At 42.7% G+C, this 14873-nt stretch overlaps 1 protein-coding gene across 9 annotated transcripts in view; it reads right to left on the minus strand.

Moving 5' to 3' along the window:
- Window positions 1-2634: 2634 nt before the first annotated feature.
- mef2cb (myocyte enhancer factor 2cb) overlaps window positions 2635-14873 on the minus strand; it is a 59814-nt gene continuing 47575 nt past the window's right edge. For 2 of the 9 annotated variants that reach the window (XM_086111463.1, XM_086111471.1), the window contains 7 exons: window positions 14677-14866; window positions 13636-13683; window positions 7118-7290; window positions 6180-6203; window positions 5275-5404; window positions 4372-4507; window positions 2635-3594 (listed from right to left, as the gene is read on the minus strand). In XM_086111463.1, coding sequence (XP_085967589.1) covers window positions 3243-3594; window positions 4372-4507; window positions 5275-5404; window positions 6180-6203; window positions 7118-7290; window positions 13636-13683; window positions 14677-14866 — 1053 coding nt within the window. In that variant the 3' untranslated portion in view covers window positions 2635-3242. The remainder of the gene's footprint in view (window positions 3595-4371; window positions 4508-5274; window positions 5405-6179; window positions 6204-7117; window positions 7291-13635; window positions 13684-14676; window positions 14867-14873) is intronic. The other 7 variants (XM_086111466.1, XM_086111464.1, XM_086111465.1 and 4 more) reach the window with 7 other exon arrangements.

Genomic DNA, 14873 nt, shown 5'->3' on the forward strand with positions numbered 1-14873 from the left:
TTACTTTTCACAGTGAATTTAAAAGAGCGTATTTTAATATGTGACTGGAAAAAATGCCCTCCCTGTAATACCGAGAGGGAAGATGCTCACGATGGCCGTGTGTCATGCTTTTGTCACCGATTGAGTGTTGCGCAATGTCCGTTTGCGCCACCCTGCACGTGGATGGGCTCTTGGACGTTCTGCTTTGAAACAAGAGCCATTGTTAACGGGCATGCGTGCAGAAACAACACAATAAAGTCACACCAAGTCACCATGAGGATAACTAAGAAAGCCAGTAAGTTTACTGAAATCTCTGCAAAGTACAAACAATTTAACTCCCTCTCAGCATGAGGAGACTTGTGTATTCCAGCCCCTCGGCGTCCCCCCCGCCACACACAGCTCAGTTCAGTCCCTCGAGTTCCACACGTGGACTTTTCATCGAGCACCATCATTGTGAGTCTCAAGTGGCGACAAAGGCCAGCTTATGCCGCTGAAAGCCGCTCATATTTCGCACAAAAAAACAAAACCTTCTCCAAAGCTGCCCCAGTCTCTGGGTTGACACACGCTACATTTCACACTACAGACTGACGATTTAAGCATTGAACAGAAACAGCATCCCCTTTTTTGTTGTTGTTCTTCGAGATTTAAATAAACCACACACCGTGGAGTAACAAAGGGGGACGATATGCTATTACACATGGCTGTACAGGTGGAGGCTCTCCCTTTTTGCACTGCAAAGTGACTCGACAATACATCAGCTGAGGTACTGCTTGCGTCATTTGGAAGGTACCAGCATGACTCTTAATCTCTTATCTCAACGACAACACAGCAACTGATCAACAGATGATGAAAACAAGTAAATGCAACAACAACAAAAAAAGAAAATATAAATATGCGTCATGTCTTTGGTGAATGTTCAACTCTTAATTAATCACCGGGACATGCTGGCAAGAGCTCAATTTGGGAGTGAATATAAATAGATGCTAATTAGCGGGTCATGTGACTTCTTGATGCATGCACTTCTCAGAACACGTCACTCAAAAAAATCAACGCACAAGAGAAGTAAATGCTGTTAGCATTGACACAGAGTCAAACTGGACTTGAGTGGAATTGAAGTGTGAAAGAAATTGTACATTTGAACTTTTTTTTTATTGTCATGTTTCAATGCTTGCAAAGTAAAAACATAAATGAACGTGAAAATAAGAAGTTTACAACACACAAATGCCACTGGCTTTGGTTTCTCCACTCGTTCGCCTCAAACATTTATTTATTTTCCCTCTCAGACTTTTTTTGTACTGAATTTAAAAAAAAAGAAGAGAGTGAGAAGAACACTGCTATAGAGGCTCTGCCCCCGTTTGAATGCACAGACTATACAGTAACAACATAGTGAACCTGCATGAAATATGCACATTGAAATATCATAACACTTAAATGACAGCAGATACATGACTCAGAGGCAGAGATAAGTGGCTAGTTTGGGTCATCAAAAAAGCTATCGATCAGGAATTAGCGACCGCAGATCACATTTTCTCCTATACGTAGCTGCCAAAAATGGGAGCAAATGATGTTTGATTTGAAAATAATTCCACTTGAGGAGATAGAGAATCAAATTAAGCTTGCAAATGTTTTGGGGGCTATTCCTCATCATCCTTTGGCCAAATTTGATGACTTAAATAGCTCACAATGGAAACTGTACAGCTTGAGCCTTGGACGTGACAAGCTGAGGTTGTGTCGAGCCGAATAAAGGGAAAACAAGGTCATGTTCAATAAGTTAATGAAGCTCAAGGATGAAACATGTGGGACATCAAAATGCATATTGGGCCGGACGCGATTGGTACGTCAGCGTGATTTCTTTGTCGTCCTCGCTTGCACACTTACTGCTTGAAAAAAGTTGTAGGAAATACACCAGCTCTGCTCAGGGCTCAAAGGAAACAAAAACCAAACATGTGCAACTGCACGTAGAAACTCCACTAGGAAAACAACAACAAAAAAAGAAAATATTATATATATTTATATATTAGAAAGCTATACACAAGCATGTTAATTTCACAGATTTTTTTTTAAAGATTCTTAATATTACCATTATTATATATAATTAGAAATACACGTTTAATAACAAACCTCTACAAAGATAAAACAGTTCAGCAAAGCATTGGATCTCAGTCTGTTTCATGGCTTAGGGCTCCAAAGCCCATTCCCCCCCACCCACCCCCAAATCCCACAATAGGGTGGGGTGCACTATCCTTCTCTTATTTAGCAAAGCTATCAAAAACACATTCTGGCTTATAGAAACTACAAAAAGCCACAAAAATGCTTTGCATTGTATTCCTTTCATATGAAAATATAAGCAAGTGTATCGTACAATTGTTTTTTTTCTTTCTTTCTTTTAATAATACTGATAGTTACTACTCGATCCAGAGGTTTGTTGATTACACTAACTCTTGGACCAGAGGGTGGTCCTCACGCCACACCTCCCTCACCCCCACTTTTTATACACCAAAAGTTCTAAACACGTTGGGGTCCGATGACCTGTACAGTCCTTCAAATGTTGCATATTAGCTTTTCCTTTAGCCAGTAAATAAATCTTGAAATGTCCGGCAACTTCTTGACCCCCCCCCCCCCCCCCCCGACCCCGACCCACACCCTTCCCCCTCCCCTTCGACCTCTATTTACATAAATACGTTGAACCTGCAACATGACATCATCTAATGTTAACACACACTTGTTTTTGCGAGGGAGACGGTACATAGCGAGCAAACTGACACTGTACACACGCGTGTTTGGCAAGTGCTAAGGTGTTGCCCTCATGCACTCGCTCTCATGTTAATGCTTTTTTTTTTTTTTTGTCTTTTCTAGTCACTGATGATTCTCTGCGGTGAACTGGAACTTGTAGGAAATAGAGTACCTGACTATTGTTGTTGGCGAGATGCATATATGTACACAGGTGTCAAGATATATGCATTTGTAATTGGTTTGATCCACACGCAAAGCGGTTTATTATGCATAGTTCCCCAACCAAAACTAGAATAGAAACACCCCCTCCCCTAATGACATCTCCAAGAGCTCACCGGGTTATGTGATGTCATAAGTATAGCACACGCACACACACATACACACTCAGCAAAAAAAAAACCTCAAAAATAAACTAAAACAAAAATGGTTGGAGACTTCTGAGACGGGCTGTCAGATGATTGCGGTACTGACAAAGGGGGTGGGGGGGCTGTTGTTGTTTGGGTGGGGGGATTGGGGAGAGGGCCGCGCTATCATGTGGCCCACCCCTCAGACAGGCGCACCCGCTTGATGGAGGGGCTCTCGCGCTCGTCCAGGGCGGGCCGTGCCAGTCCCAGAGGAGAGTGGAACTCGTTCCTGTGCTCGTCGCGGTCGCTGCCTTCGTGGGAGCTGCTACAACTGCTCAGGCTATCGACCGGGGAGCGTCCCGAGTCCTGGCGGGATGAGGGGTTCTGGGGGGGTATTACGCCACCACCACCGTAGCCCCCCGGTGTACTGCTGGTGCGATCTCTAGGAGGAGAAACAGGTTCGGACTTGATGTGCAGGCTTTGAGCAGAGGGCAGGGAGAGATTTGAACCCTGACATAAGTGAGAGCTAGAGCAATTTCTGTAGGAAGGAAGAGGAAAGGAAAGGTGTTACAGAGATACAGAGCACACAAACATGCATTTGTCTATTCCTAAGAGGTGTCGTATTTGTGCGGTGAAGATTGGAAACAATGGGTGATGTGCGGTACAGTGGTGCCTCGACTGTTGTCCGTGCGCGTAACACAAAACATCTTCCCTCGTGGAAATGAATTCATCTATTGCAGCCCTTCGGTCAAAGACTAACATTTTTTATTTTTGAAAAAAAAAAGCTCTCTACAGTATTGTACTTCTTACAAACATAAATTTATAACACGATTAAACAGAATTCAAAGAATTAAATCGTTTGCGGATCATGATGAATTCATTCTGAGGTTTCTTCTTGTTTGGGTGCCTTGGCCACCGGGGGGCAATATAATACAGACATAGGGATAAACCGTTTGTCTGTATGTGTTGCTAAACCATTTGTGTTCAAATATCCATTGCGTGTTTTAGTTAAGACAGAAAATCTCAACTGGGAGTGACAAAAGCAAGTGGCCTCTTAATATTGAACAATGAAAAATAATCTGCCAAACTGCTGCTAATTTTTGAAGGGTCTTGAGCTAAGTTCACACTGGCACCATCTAGTGCTCGTCTCTCAAATGTTCGCTTGCAACAAGTGAGCCCAGCAACTGCGAAAAACTTAAAAAAAAAAACCTCATAAATCGCCGCACCACTGTAACATTCTTTGGCTATTGGGTGTGACATCATCCTTATGTGATGAACCATGCATTCCAAAAGAATTCGAGCTGCTCCCACTCACCCGAGTTGTCCGAGGGCCGAATGCTGCATGTTCTGAAGGTGTTGCTGCTGCCAGCCACTCATTGAGCCCAGGTGCAGAGAACTGCCGCTGTTGAAGCCCGACAGCGAAGACAAGTCTGCACTATTTAGGGAATACTCTGTGTGGTGGAAAAAAAACAACAACCCCAAAACAAACTTTTAGTGATGTAAGGAATGTGTGGAAGTTGCAAAGAGCACGCAGCTTGGTTGAATGAGGCGCCATTCCCGACCACTTTACTCATTTGTGTGACAACAGCACCCTCTTCTGTTCAATTGCTTTACAACGTTTCAAACGTGAGGGATAAATCAAGGCCGAAAAATATTTCTTTCATTATATTATATTATATTAGATTTTGAAGATATGAGCACAAATTGAAATGAAGTTCCTATATTTAGTATCATTTTGTGGATAATGTGACAATGCCTAGAAATAAAGTCTCTGCTACTCAGCCAAGTATTATTATTATTATTATTATAATTATTATTATAATATATTTTTAGGTGGCGCTGAGATTTAAGGTGGTAGTTTGAGAACCATAGTTCTAAATGACAATAATTCCATTTGGGATTTTTGAGTCGCTGTATCTTGTGATTACTTTGTTGAAAACTATTTTGATTTATTTTTTTGGTTATACTCAAGCACATATCTATAAATAGCAAAAACCAAGAACCTGATAATTTTTGCAGTGGGCTCTTCATTATATTCGAGAGCTGCATTAGGCAACTCGAAAACACAAACATTGTCATTCAATGCATTTATGTAGCAAATATGAAAAATGGTCACACTCTAAGAGGGGTGCTCATTTATTAAAACATTTGAACATTATCGTCACTCATTACAATGTCCATGCCAGTGTAATTAAATGTGAGATGGTGTGGCGCATACCTGTACCATAAGAAGTGGAGATAGCCGACGGGTAACCACCCATGCCTTGTCCCGGCAGAGTTGGAGTTGCTACTGACACAACTGGGGTGGCCAATGATTGAGCAGACTGGGAGTTGTTTATTCTCTGGTTCTGTCACAGAAAAAGGGAATCGACAGAGAACAAGGAGATGAGGAAAAAGAAGAGACTTAGGAACATCGAATGGACAACAAAGCCTCACGAAAAGCGGAAAAGTTATACTCGTCTTTTTCATTTCCTTTCGTTCACTCAGCAGATGCTTGACAAAATGAATGTGATGCCAACTTGCGCGGGGAAGCAATCGCCTGACACGCACTGAACCCAGCCAACCCTGTCATTTACCCTTAGTGAAGGCCCGCTGTCGCTATAGTAACACCATCTGTCTCCAAGGCAACGTATGGTAGCGGTAGCAAAGAGAGAGGACATGCTTTTCTGTGGCAAAGGTGAGCATCTGCTGGTGAAGGATGCAAAAAAGAAAGCGGAACACAAATCACAGTAGGACACTGTAAATTGTGTGTGTGTGGTTGGCATGGCCGTATGCACAGAGAAAAGCGAAAGGCGGAAACTGAATGTAAAAAAAACAACTTATGAAACTAGCTGTCAGGTCAACGTGCTATTACAGACACACAACACTGGGGGGCACTGTGTGCTCTAACAAAACAAATATAGCCCACTGAGCACACTTGAGCGCAGTTCAGCTACAGAGATGGAAGAAGTTGACTGGATTCAGAAATATCAGGCTCGAGTGATCTTAGTACTGGCAGCAAAAAGTGGGTGCAAATCAAAAGAAAAAAAGTTTCTGCAATCATTGGACATCGAGGTAAAGATGTTTCGGGTTCATTTGATGGAGGCTGCTGGCATTTTCTACATTTTGAGCAGTCCGACTTACCAAAAGCAGATCGACATCATCAGACTGAGGGCAATAAAGGGAGGGTGATAAATTCAAATTAGAGATTGCGAGTGAGTAGAGGGTGGCGACTAGGTGCGGCTCTAAGGAAGACACTGCGACTAAGAATATAAAACACGACACGAACCTTGGATAATGACAAAGGGGGTGGGGGTAGTCAAAAAAGACAAACACAGCAGCTCATGTACACTGTTGCTCATAAAGTTGTGATGAACTATTGATTAATTTCCTTCCCACTTTTCATGAAACGCAAATAAAAGTTAGGGTTGAAGTGATTTCACCTCTCGAGACACATAACGCCATCACTGCATGAGTGACTACGAATGCATTTAATTAATTAGGAGTAATAAAAAGTGTGAACGAAAAAAGGATTTCAACTTCATGGGAAACAGTGCAGAGTCAATCACAACAATTCTCTCTAATAGTACGTGAAAGAACCCCTGAATTAAAAAAAACATTTAAAGACAAGCAATACACACAGGCACTGTATTAAAAAAGAAGCGTGGACTTTTTTTTTAACTTTGAAGTGCGGTCCATTTTTCAAGTAAAGTTCAGTTGTATTTAACTTTTAACGACAGTGCCATGCATTTACATTTGAATCTGTCAAACTGTTTTTCCAACATGTCAGTACAATTTTGAATTGCAATGCATTTTAATTTATGATTTGAATCAGGAATAGAACCTTTAGCTTTTTTTTTAAAGGAACACTTCCTATATGACCTAACTTTAAAGTTGGTCAATATGCTGACTCTCGGGAGAGCTTTGTATTTTTGGAGGTGGTATCTAGTGAGTAAAGTTTCAGACTTGGGCTGGAAACAAATGGCCCCATGAAATACAGGTCTGATAAAAAGATGTACGGTGTAATGGCGGAAAAATAAGTCAGCCATTGGAGATCAGTGAAGATCATTTGGTTTACTCACAATGGAGGGCATGTTGCTCTTGGCGCCGTGCGGGATGAGAACACGGAGGTCGGGTTTGCGGTTGTTCATGCCTAAATTCATGGGTGGGGGTGACTTTGCCTGCATGTTCTTGTTCATGCCGCCCTGAGAGACCAGCAGACCAGGGGAGTTGCGATGATTGCCATATCCATTTCCTGGCAAAGCAAAAGAAAGATGGCAGAGTCAGAAACATTCAGAAAATGTGGCGGTACTTCAAGTTGATCAAACATTTCAACAAAAAGTCACATAAATCTTTTGAACCAGATGGACTAACATGCTTTTTCCTTGGCTTTGTTCTGTGGCCTACTAATTCCCCAAATTTACATGGGTATATAGATATGGATATCAATTAAAAATAATTCTGAAAAATACCATCATCAAAATAGATTTCATTTCATTCAAACATATCCAGAGATAGCACAAAATGATGTGTTCAAAAACACATCATTTTGCCCTTAAAAATCCACTTGCTACAAACCACAGTAGATCTTGCATAACATCAATTTAAATTAATGCCAGGGAGCAAGTCGCCTGCGTCCGCTCCCACAACGATGCAAATGCCCCTCTCTACCTGTCCTCATCCACAACAATACCAAAGGAGAGAAAAATCTACCCATAAGCAAAGTTATGACTTCATTTCACGCTAGACTTGCGCTGAAAACGAAAATAGGATGCAAGTGTTACATTTTATTTTTTATTATTTGCTAGCTGTGTTATGGAAGATGCCAACCTGCACACAAAACCATGTCACATTAAAGAATACTGTTTTGGTCTGATACAGGATTTTACTCCATCTGCCCTTTTTCAGTATGGCATTATCCGACAGAATATGACTTTTTTGGGTGACATATATCATAAGTGTCCAATATACAGTTTAATGTCGTGTGTTAGAATGGCACTGAAGCCCCCCCCCCACCCCCAAATTTGATTGAATATTTTTTTTTGTGCATAATTTGGCAATGAACACCCAACATATTTGGAGCATGTACAATTGGATGAAATCTTCATGATCAAATGTAGGCATATGCAGAAGGTGTTGATTGAAATGAGGATTGTTGAAGTTCTGTACTCTACTATCCTTACAAAAACCAGATTCCAGAGTTGAATAACTGTTGGAAATGCTGCGGTATAAGATCATTAGGATCCGCGGCATTCCGTTTTCACCTTGCAGTCCCTTTTAGTCTCCCCGTCTTTTCTGTCATTTGGCTAAATGAGCCATAGAAACGTTGCTTTCTGACAGAAGACCCTCGAGTGGTCGTATCATTTACTTGGCGTCCGCGCAAAGAGCGGACCGCCTCCTCCAACTCTGTCACAGTCAGTTAAGGCTACATGTGCCCGGCAACAGCCAGTGAATCATGTAAAAACATCAAATTACGGGTAGCAAGACCACAGCGGGACGGGGCCCATCATTTGGCCATCAGAACTAAACACGTGTGGTTGCTCCACACAAAGACCCTCCCTTGGGGCTTCCACCAGCTCAGCAAAGAGAACACAAGTGCAGCACACACTTTTCCCTCTTGAATAACGATGCGGTGAAAACCTCGCAATATCTTAAAGACAAAAAAAAAAAGGAGGGAAGCATTCCTGCAAGCAACATATTCTTTGTTTCTAACCCAATCCCACAAGCTGGCCCCCCCCCCCCCCGCCCCCCTCCTTACTTTTCGTTCCTTCTTCCAAGGGCTAGAACACAGGGCGCAGTGTGGACTTTCCCACTTGAAAGACAGGCAGGAATTATACGTTAGACATAAATGAATTTCCTAATCATACACTCCGGGGGGAAAATGAGTCGCAGATGTCTTCCTGGGCAATTTCCCTTGCTGATCTTTGTTTAATTTGAGAGCGAGGTTTTTGTTGTTTGGAAATGAAAAGTCTCAAAAAGCACAATTTGAACAGTTTGACGAGTAAACGGTCGCTCGTGGTGACCCAGAACGAATTATAAATGTGTGTGCGCGCGCTCGGCTAACGTGTGGCTGCTTCATGCTCGGTGCCATGGATGTTTTTTAAAATTTTTTTTCCTATATAATCTACCCATTCAACCCCGTGTACATCTTTTTGTATTTGATTTTTTTTTTTCACGTGGTAAAGAAAGGTCTGAAAATGGCTGGCACTGAAAGAGTTTTAATAAACGGCGTCAGGCATCTCTGGCTGTACGCACTTTTCCACGCGGATGGGCCGTAATACGCGAGAGCGGCATCTTTGTATGTCTGAAAGTAAAAAGCGAGCATCGCATATAGATGCACGTGTGTGTTTTCTATGGGACCCTCTTACTTCTATCTCAATCCTCACATTAGCAAAGTGGCAGCTGCCTCTTCAGCTTTTCCCGCTCTCTCATTCTCATGGCCTACCCCTTTTGTGCGCTGGAGTGGGTGCATGTGGAGATAGCTGAATGAGACCTCATCCACTCCCTAAAACACACATTGACGCCACGCATATACACACACTTTGGTAAATAAGCCATGCCTCTGTGTTTCGGCAGAGATGAAAACGTGCTGAGGGGAGCGACATTAATGCACCGTTTGGTCAGAACGACACACACACACACAACACACGCACACGCACACACGCACACACACTTCATGTCGCTAAGGCTTCAATCAGACATCTGCGCGTTGCCATCGTGCGGAGATGGCTGCGGTCCAGTCGAGTATTACTGCTCCCTGATCACCAGTGGCATGCGCCGCTCCTTAAAGCATTTCACAAATAAAATCATGAAGTCGTTAAGTAAATGGAATGAAAATTGGAAGTCAAGTCTTTTCATTTTGGTGTTTGATCCCCTCCGATTTGAGTGCAGATGCTCTGACTCAACTCACAGAGACGTAACAGCCATGACGCACGATAGGCCGTTTGCACGGCACAGGCTGCAACCAACCGCTCGGAGAGGAAGAATTAACGCGTAGCCGAGCCAAGAGGCAGTTAGGTGGTAGAGCAGTTATCCTGATTTTTGGGGCGGGGCTAAAATGTTCTCCACGACATAAGAACTTGAGCGCCTTCATTTGCATCAGGGGTTATTTGAAGTAATTGCGACATGCAGTTAGCCGGCTACATATGCCTGCACACCGAAAATTCAGTTAAGAGTGCCTCGTTGTTGAACATGAGTGTGCACATGTCACAGAGAGAAGGCAGAAAAAGTGAGGTAATACTTTTTTTTTCTCCAAGAATTCAACTTGACACCCAGCATGTGAACAAGTCTTAGTGCCGGCGTGGAAAAGTCCTGCGACAATCCAGTGGAGTTGTTATTTCAGCCACCAGAGGCTTTTAAGCGGATATTTGTTGTTTATTTTAATTTAATGTAGTTTATGAGGAGGCATAAAAAAGATGCTACTACTTTTTTGGATCGTAGAAATGGTATTTAATTGACGGTTGAAAGCTGGGCAGGCCGTGGCTTTGGTGAATTCATCAGACACGCCCACAGTGTTGGAGAGCAGAGAGAAGGGCTTGATGTTCCATGATTTTTAAGCCTCATTTTATACAAGTGGCGATAAAGAAAAAAAAAATCATTCACATTTGGTAGCATTTTTAACAGCGTTCATATTTACTTTCCTCAAGGCATTCAACAATGTTTTGACATTTGAGAATGAACTGAAGCTCAGAGGAATGATGTGGCTTTCCGAACAGTTTGTGAGCAAACACTAAAAGCAGTTATAGTGTGTTCAATATTATTGGTAGTGATGAGAGGAAGACGTCCTCAAAACTGTCAGTGGAACAAGCGCAAACGGAGACCCGGGTCCGGTTTTGGCTCCCAGACTCAGCTCGTGCTGAAGTTTAAAGCTTGAACATGTGCTGTAGATAAACACAGGCATGTTCACTCTTCCTCCGCAGCATTTCAGAGGAAGGAGTCGGAGGCATGATGACTCAGCCTTTCAGTAACCTGTCCTCAATGCACTGGACTGGAAGCAGCGCATTGTGCGATTCTGACGTCATGCACATACCTGGCTATTAAACGCAACGTATTTGCTTTGGCGGTTCAGTTCTCTTTGTTTTGACAACATTCCAATGCAGACCTTGGATCCTTTTCTCTTTACAGCGTTGAAGTCGCACTCGATGTTTCGGTTATTTAGTGAATGTTTTCCTTTGGTTTAGCAAAAAAATGTAAATTGTATTCAAGCTGATTTTTTGTTGAGAAACGACCTGGTTGTGTTTTAAAAAGGGTAGGCCATGAAACAATTAGAACAATGGAATTAGCAAAGATGTGTAATATGTGTGTTGGATTCAGGCACAAAACAACTTTTTTTTTTTTTAACAATGCTGCCACACTTGAGGGGGACCCCAGGTAATAGTAGTCCCTTGTGGGATCTTGCTGTCATTTTGTCTCTTCACAGACAGTGGAACCATGACATCCATGGAAACACACACACACACACACACACACACACACACACACACACACACACACACACACACACACACACACACACACACCCACACCCACACCCACACACACACACACCCACGTACAGGCACGTCTTCTTTCTTGAGACTGCTCCACTGAAGAAACACCTGACAGCTATTTGTACAATTTTGATCCAAACTTGTGAGCAGCAGAGCAATATTAAAATAAATGTATTCAAAATAACATGATTGCGGTTGAGCCACATCATACTGACTCACTCATCATGACAATGACCGACCAAGTTCGCGCAACACTTCCATCTGTGTTACCCTGCTGTTTCTCCTTTGCACACATGCCTCAAAGCACCCGTGGATATTCATCACCACACGCCCCCACTAACCCCCTCACCCTCCCCACTCTGCCTCTAGATATGATTTAAGGGCCCTTTGAATGGAATCTTTTAGTTTCGCACAAGTCTCTCTCTACGCGGCGTGTTTTTTGCCGCTGCTGAGCGACGCGCCACACTCCTCACAGAGCGCCTCTGTTCCTTGGCCCCGGTGACACAAAGAGTACATTGGAAGCGCCGCTCTGCAACACGCCGTCGACCGAACATACGCCACAATAAACGATCCTGTTGTGCGCGTGTGAGTGTGTGCGCGTGCGCGTGTGTGTGCGCGACGACTGGCCAGACAGAGAAACCAAGCGGTGACCTCGATGACGGAGCCCCAGGGCACCAGACAGGGCTGCCCAGCTGTGCCCCACTGCATGAGCCACCACCCCGTACCCTCCCCTCCATTTTTACACTGTAAAATATGTTGGGGCTATAACATTTCACCCTTTAAATGGGGGTCTCTTTGCCATAAACTTTGTCCTGACATGCCCTGAGGGACGAACCTATTGGCACACAGAAGCTAAAACACTACATTTGCTTACATAAGTTATTTGGTTTGCTCAAATCTCTGTAGGCTCTATAGACGTTTTTCGGGTATGGTTAGACACTAAAACACTGCATTAATTTTGTTACAAGACATATGGTAGCTGTTAATGTGTGGGGAAGTAAAAAAAAAAGCTGGTTGTAAGGAGACATAAAGAACTTAAAATGCATTGGCTGTAGACAACCACAATGTCCCCCCCGAGCATCCTAACATGTTTTTTTTAAATTTTAGCTGAAGTGATTATTGTATTCAAAAGACTTTCTGTTTTTATTTTACCCTTAGTAATATTGACAAAATTAATCACAACAGTCATGCAAGTATAGATAATGTTCGAAATCTGATTTTGATTCTCAAAGTGCGGGAGCAATAGGGGTACACTGCTGCCATCTAGTGGAACATGAAATAATCACTGCTTGAATACAGTTCAGTTGTACTTAACTTTTAAGTTAATTACATATGTATTTAATCTTTAAGAACTGTTTGTTTTGAACCAGTTATATTAGTGCAATTTGAACGATTTTATGTGCAACGCGTTTTAATCAAATCATTGTTTTTTAGATAAATTAAAGCTCAGTATGAATGTTCAAAATGTCCATAATTCTGCAGTGGCTTATAATATTAATACATACATTTTATGAATAAAACATCTGTCTCCTTTTTTTAGCTTGGTAACCATTGTAAACGTATAGTTGAGTAGATGTGCCTGACCCATTTAACAAATAAAATCCAATTTCTCAAAATTGGGCAAGGCTTTGGATCAGAAAAGTTGAACGTGTGCTAAAATGAAACCGCTAATTGTCTTTTGAATGAAACTGACTCAAAAGAAAAGGAAACGTTATCTTCTGACACACGGTTATAGGAACAGTACTGCGAATAAAAACACAATTTGAACATGATTCCAAAAAAGTCTCTCCACTAGACAGGTTACAACAAATGAAAGTAGCCCAAAGGCTGATATAACGCCTCTCTTCGCTTCTTCAGGAAGTACGTTTCATTTCCCAAGCCTTGTATGATTTTATTGCTAAACTCAACAGAGGGCAGGATATGTCACAGCCCCAGCACTGGGTAAACATTCCCAGATGAACTCCACCAGCACTAACATCAACACGCCACGGACAAAATCTCCACTTGGGTTTGGTTTAATATTAGTCATGCGTTTTACAGGAGCGAGTGGGTGAGTGGATACCTTGTATGAGTTGCTAGACAATGATGTGAGAGTTAGAGGACATTCTTACCAGCACTGGTGCCTGCGCCAGTGGTGAGGTCAGCACCCATGAGGCCACCTAAAATGGAAAAAAAAAAAAGAATGGGTAAATGCTTGAACGAGGACATGCTTTACATCTACTCCGCTTACGCTGCACGACATTCACAGGCACATTCACATTGGTGCATCAAAATGCAAAGTACCCCCCAAAAAAGACCCTCACAAACACACCAAGCAACTAGACACCGTCTTCCAAGAAAAATGACACATTATTATTTTTAAGCCATGTGAGGTGGAAGGGTGGGAGGGTTCAGAAATTGTGCGGTTTGGTGTGGATGCTGCGAGCTCCAAAGCTCATATTTAGTTTTGTGCTGGCGTTTCTCGCATCCAGTTGTAATGACAGGGTGAGGGTGTGGGCTTAAGGCTTCAGACCAGTGGGACAGAAAAAGGACTCAGGACAACAATAACAAAGCAACGGGTCTGATTTCCTGATGTCACCAGCACGCTGAATACGATACTGTTCATGGGGCCAGACAACTCGCCCACACAATTTAAATGGGCTACACAATGAAACCAGACGAACAATGACAAAGAATCATCCATGATTGAGATGATCAATTTCCTTCCATTTTCAACACCTCGAATTTCTGTTGAGGATCACAGCAGGGGTTAGAGCATATCCCATGTGATGTTTTGGAACCGATGTACCAATGTAAAAGTATTATTCGTTTTCTATTTATATTTTGTTTGATGAGGAACGATGCCATCAGGTTTTTTTTTTTGTTATTGTGGAATGCGAGCTGACTTGTCAACAGACCAACTAAGACCTATTTAGAAAACTGCAGTTGCTTGTTTAGATTCAACCTATGTGAGTGATATAATGCACACTGTGATTACGAAAATATAATTTTGCAGCGCAGCACATTTTGTTTATTCAGTTATAACTTTGTGTTTTGCTGTTCATTTGAATGTACTGTGGAATGGCTCTAAAGTGACGTGGTTTTGGTTGTGTCAGGTGTGCCAGAGATAAACAGATGGGACAACAGGGTTCACAGCCATGGAGGCCCCCTACCTGTGTTACCTGCACTGGGGGGTCTGTGTGTAACTCCGGGGGACATGCTGTTTCTCGGTAGTCCATGGTGTGTTAGCGGTAGCAGGTTGTGGTTTCCAAGGGAGCCACCGGGGTGGCTGTAGATGAGATTGTTCTGGTTGCTGACGGGGATGGACACTGGCATGTCGTAGTTGGATGGGGGCATGGCCTGCTGAGAG

The sequence above is a fragment of the Hippocampus guttulatus genome, chromosome 5 (assembly GCF_054856545.1).
Source record: "Hippocampus guttulatus isolate MCC_2025c chromosome 5, RoL_Hgut_1.0, whole genome shotgun sequence".
In the NCBI taxonomy this organism is placed as follows: Eukaryota; Metazoa; Chordata; class Actinopteri; order Syngnathiformes; family Syngnathidae; genus Hippocampus; species Hippocampus guttulatus.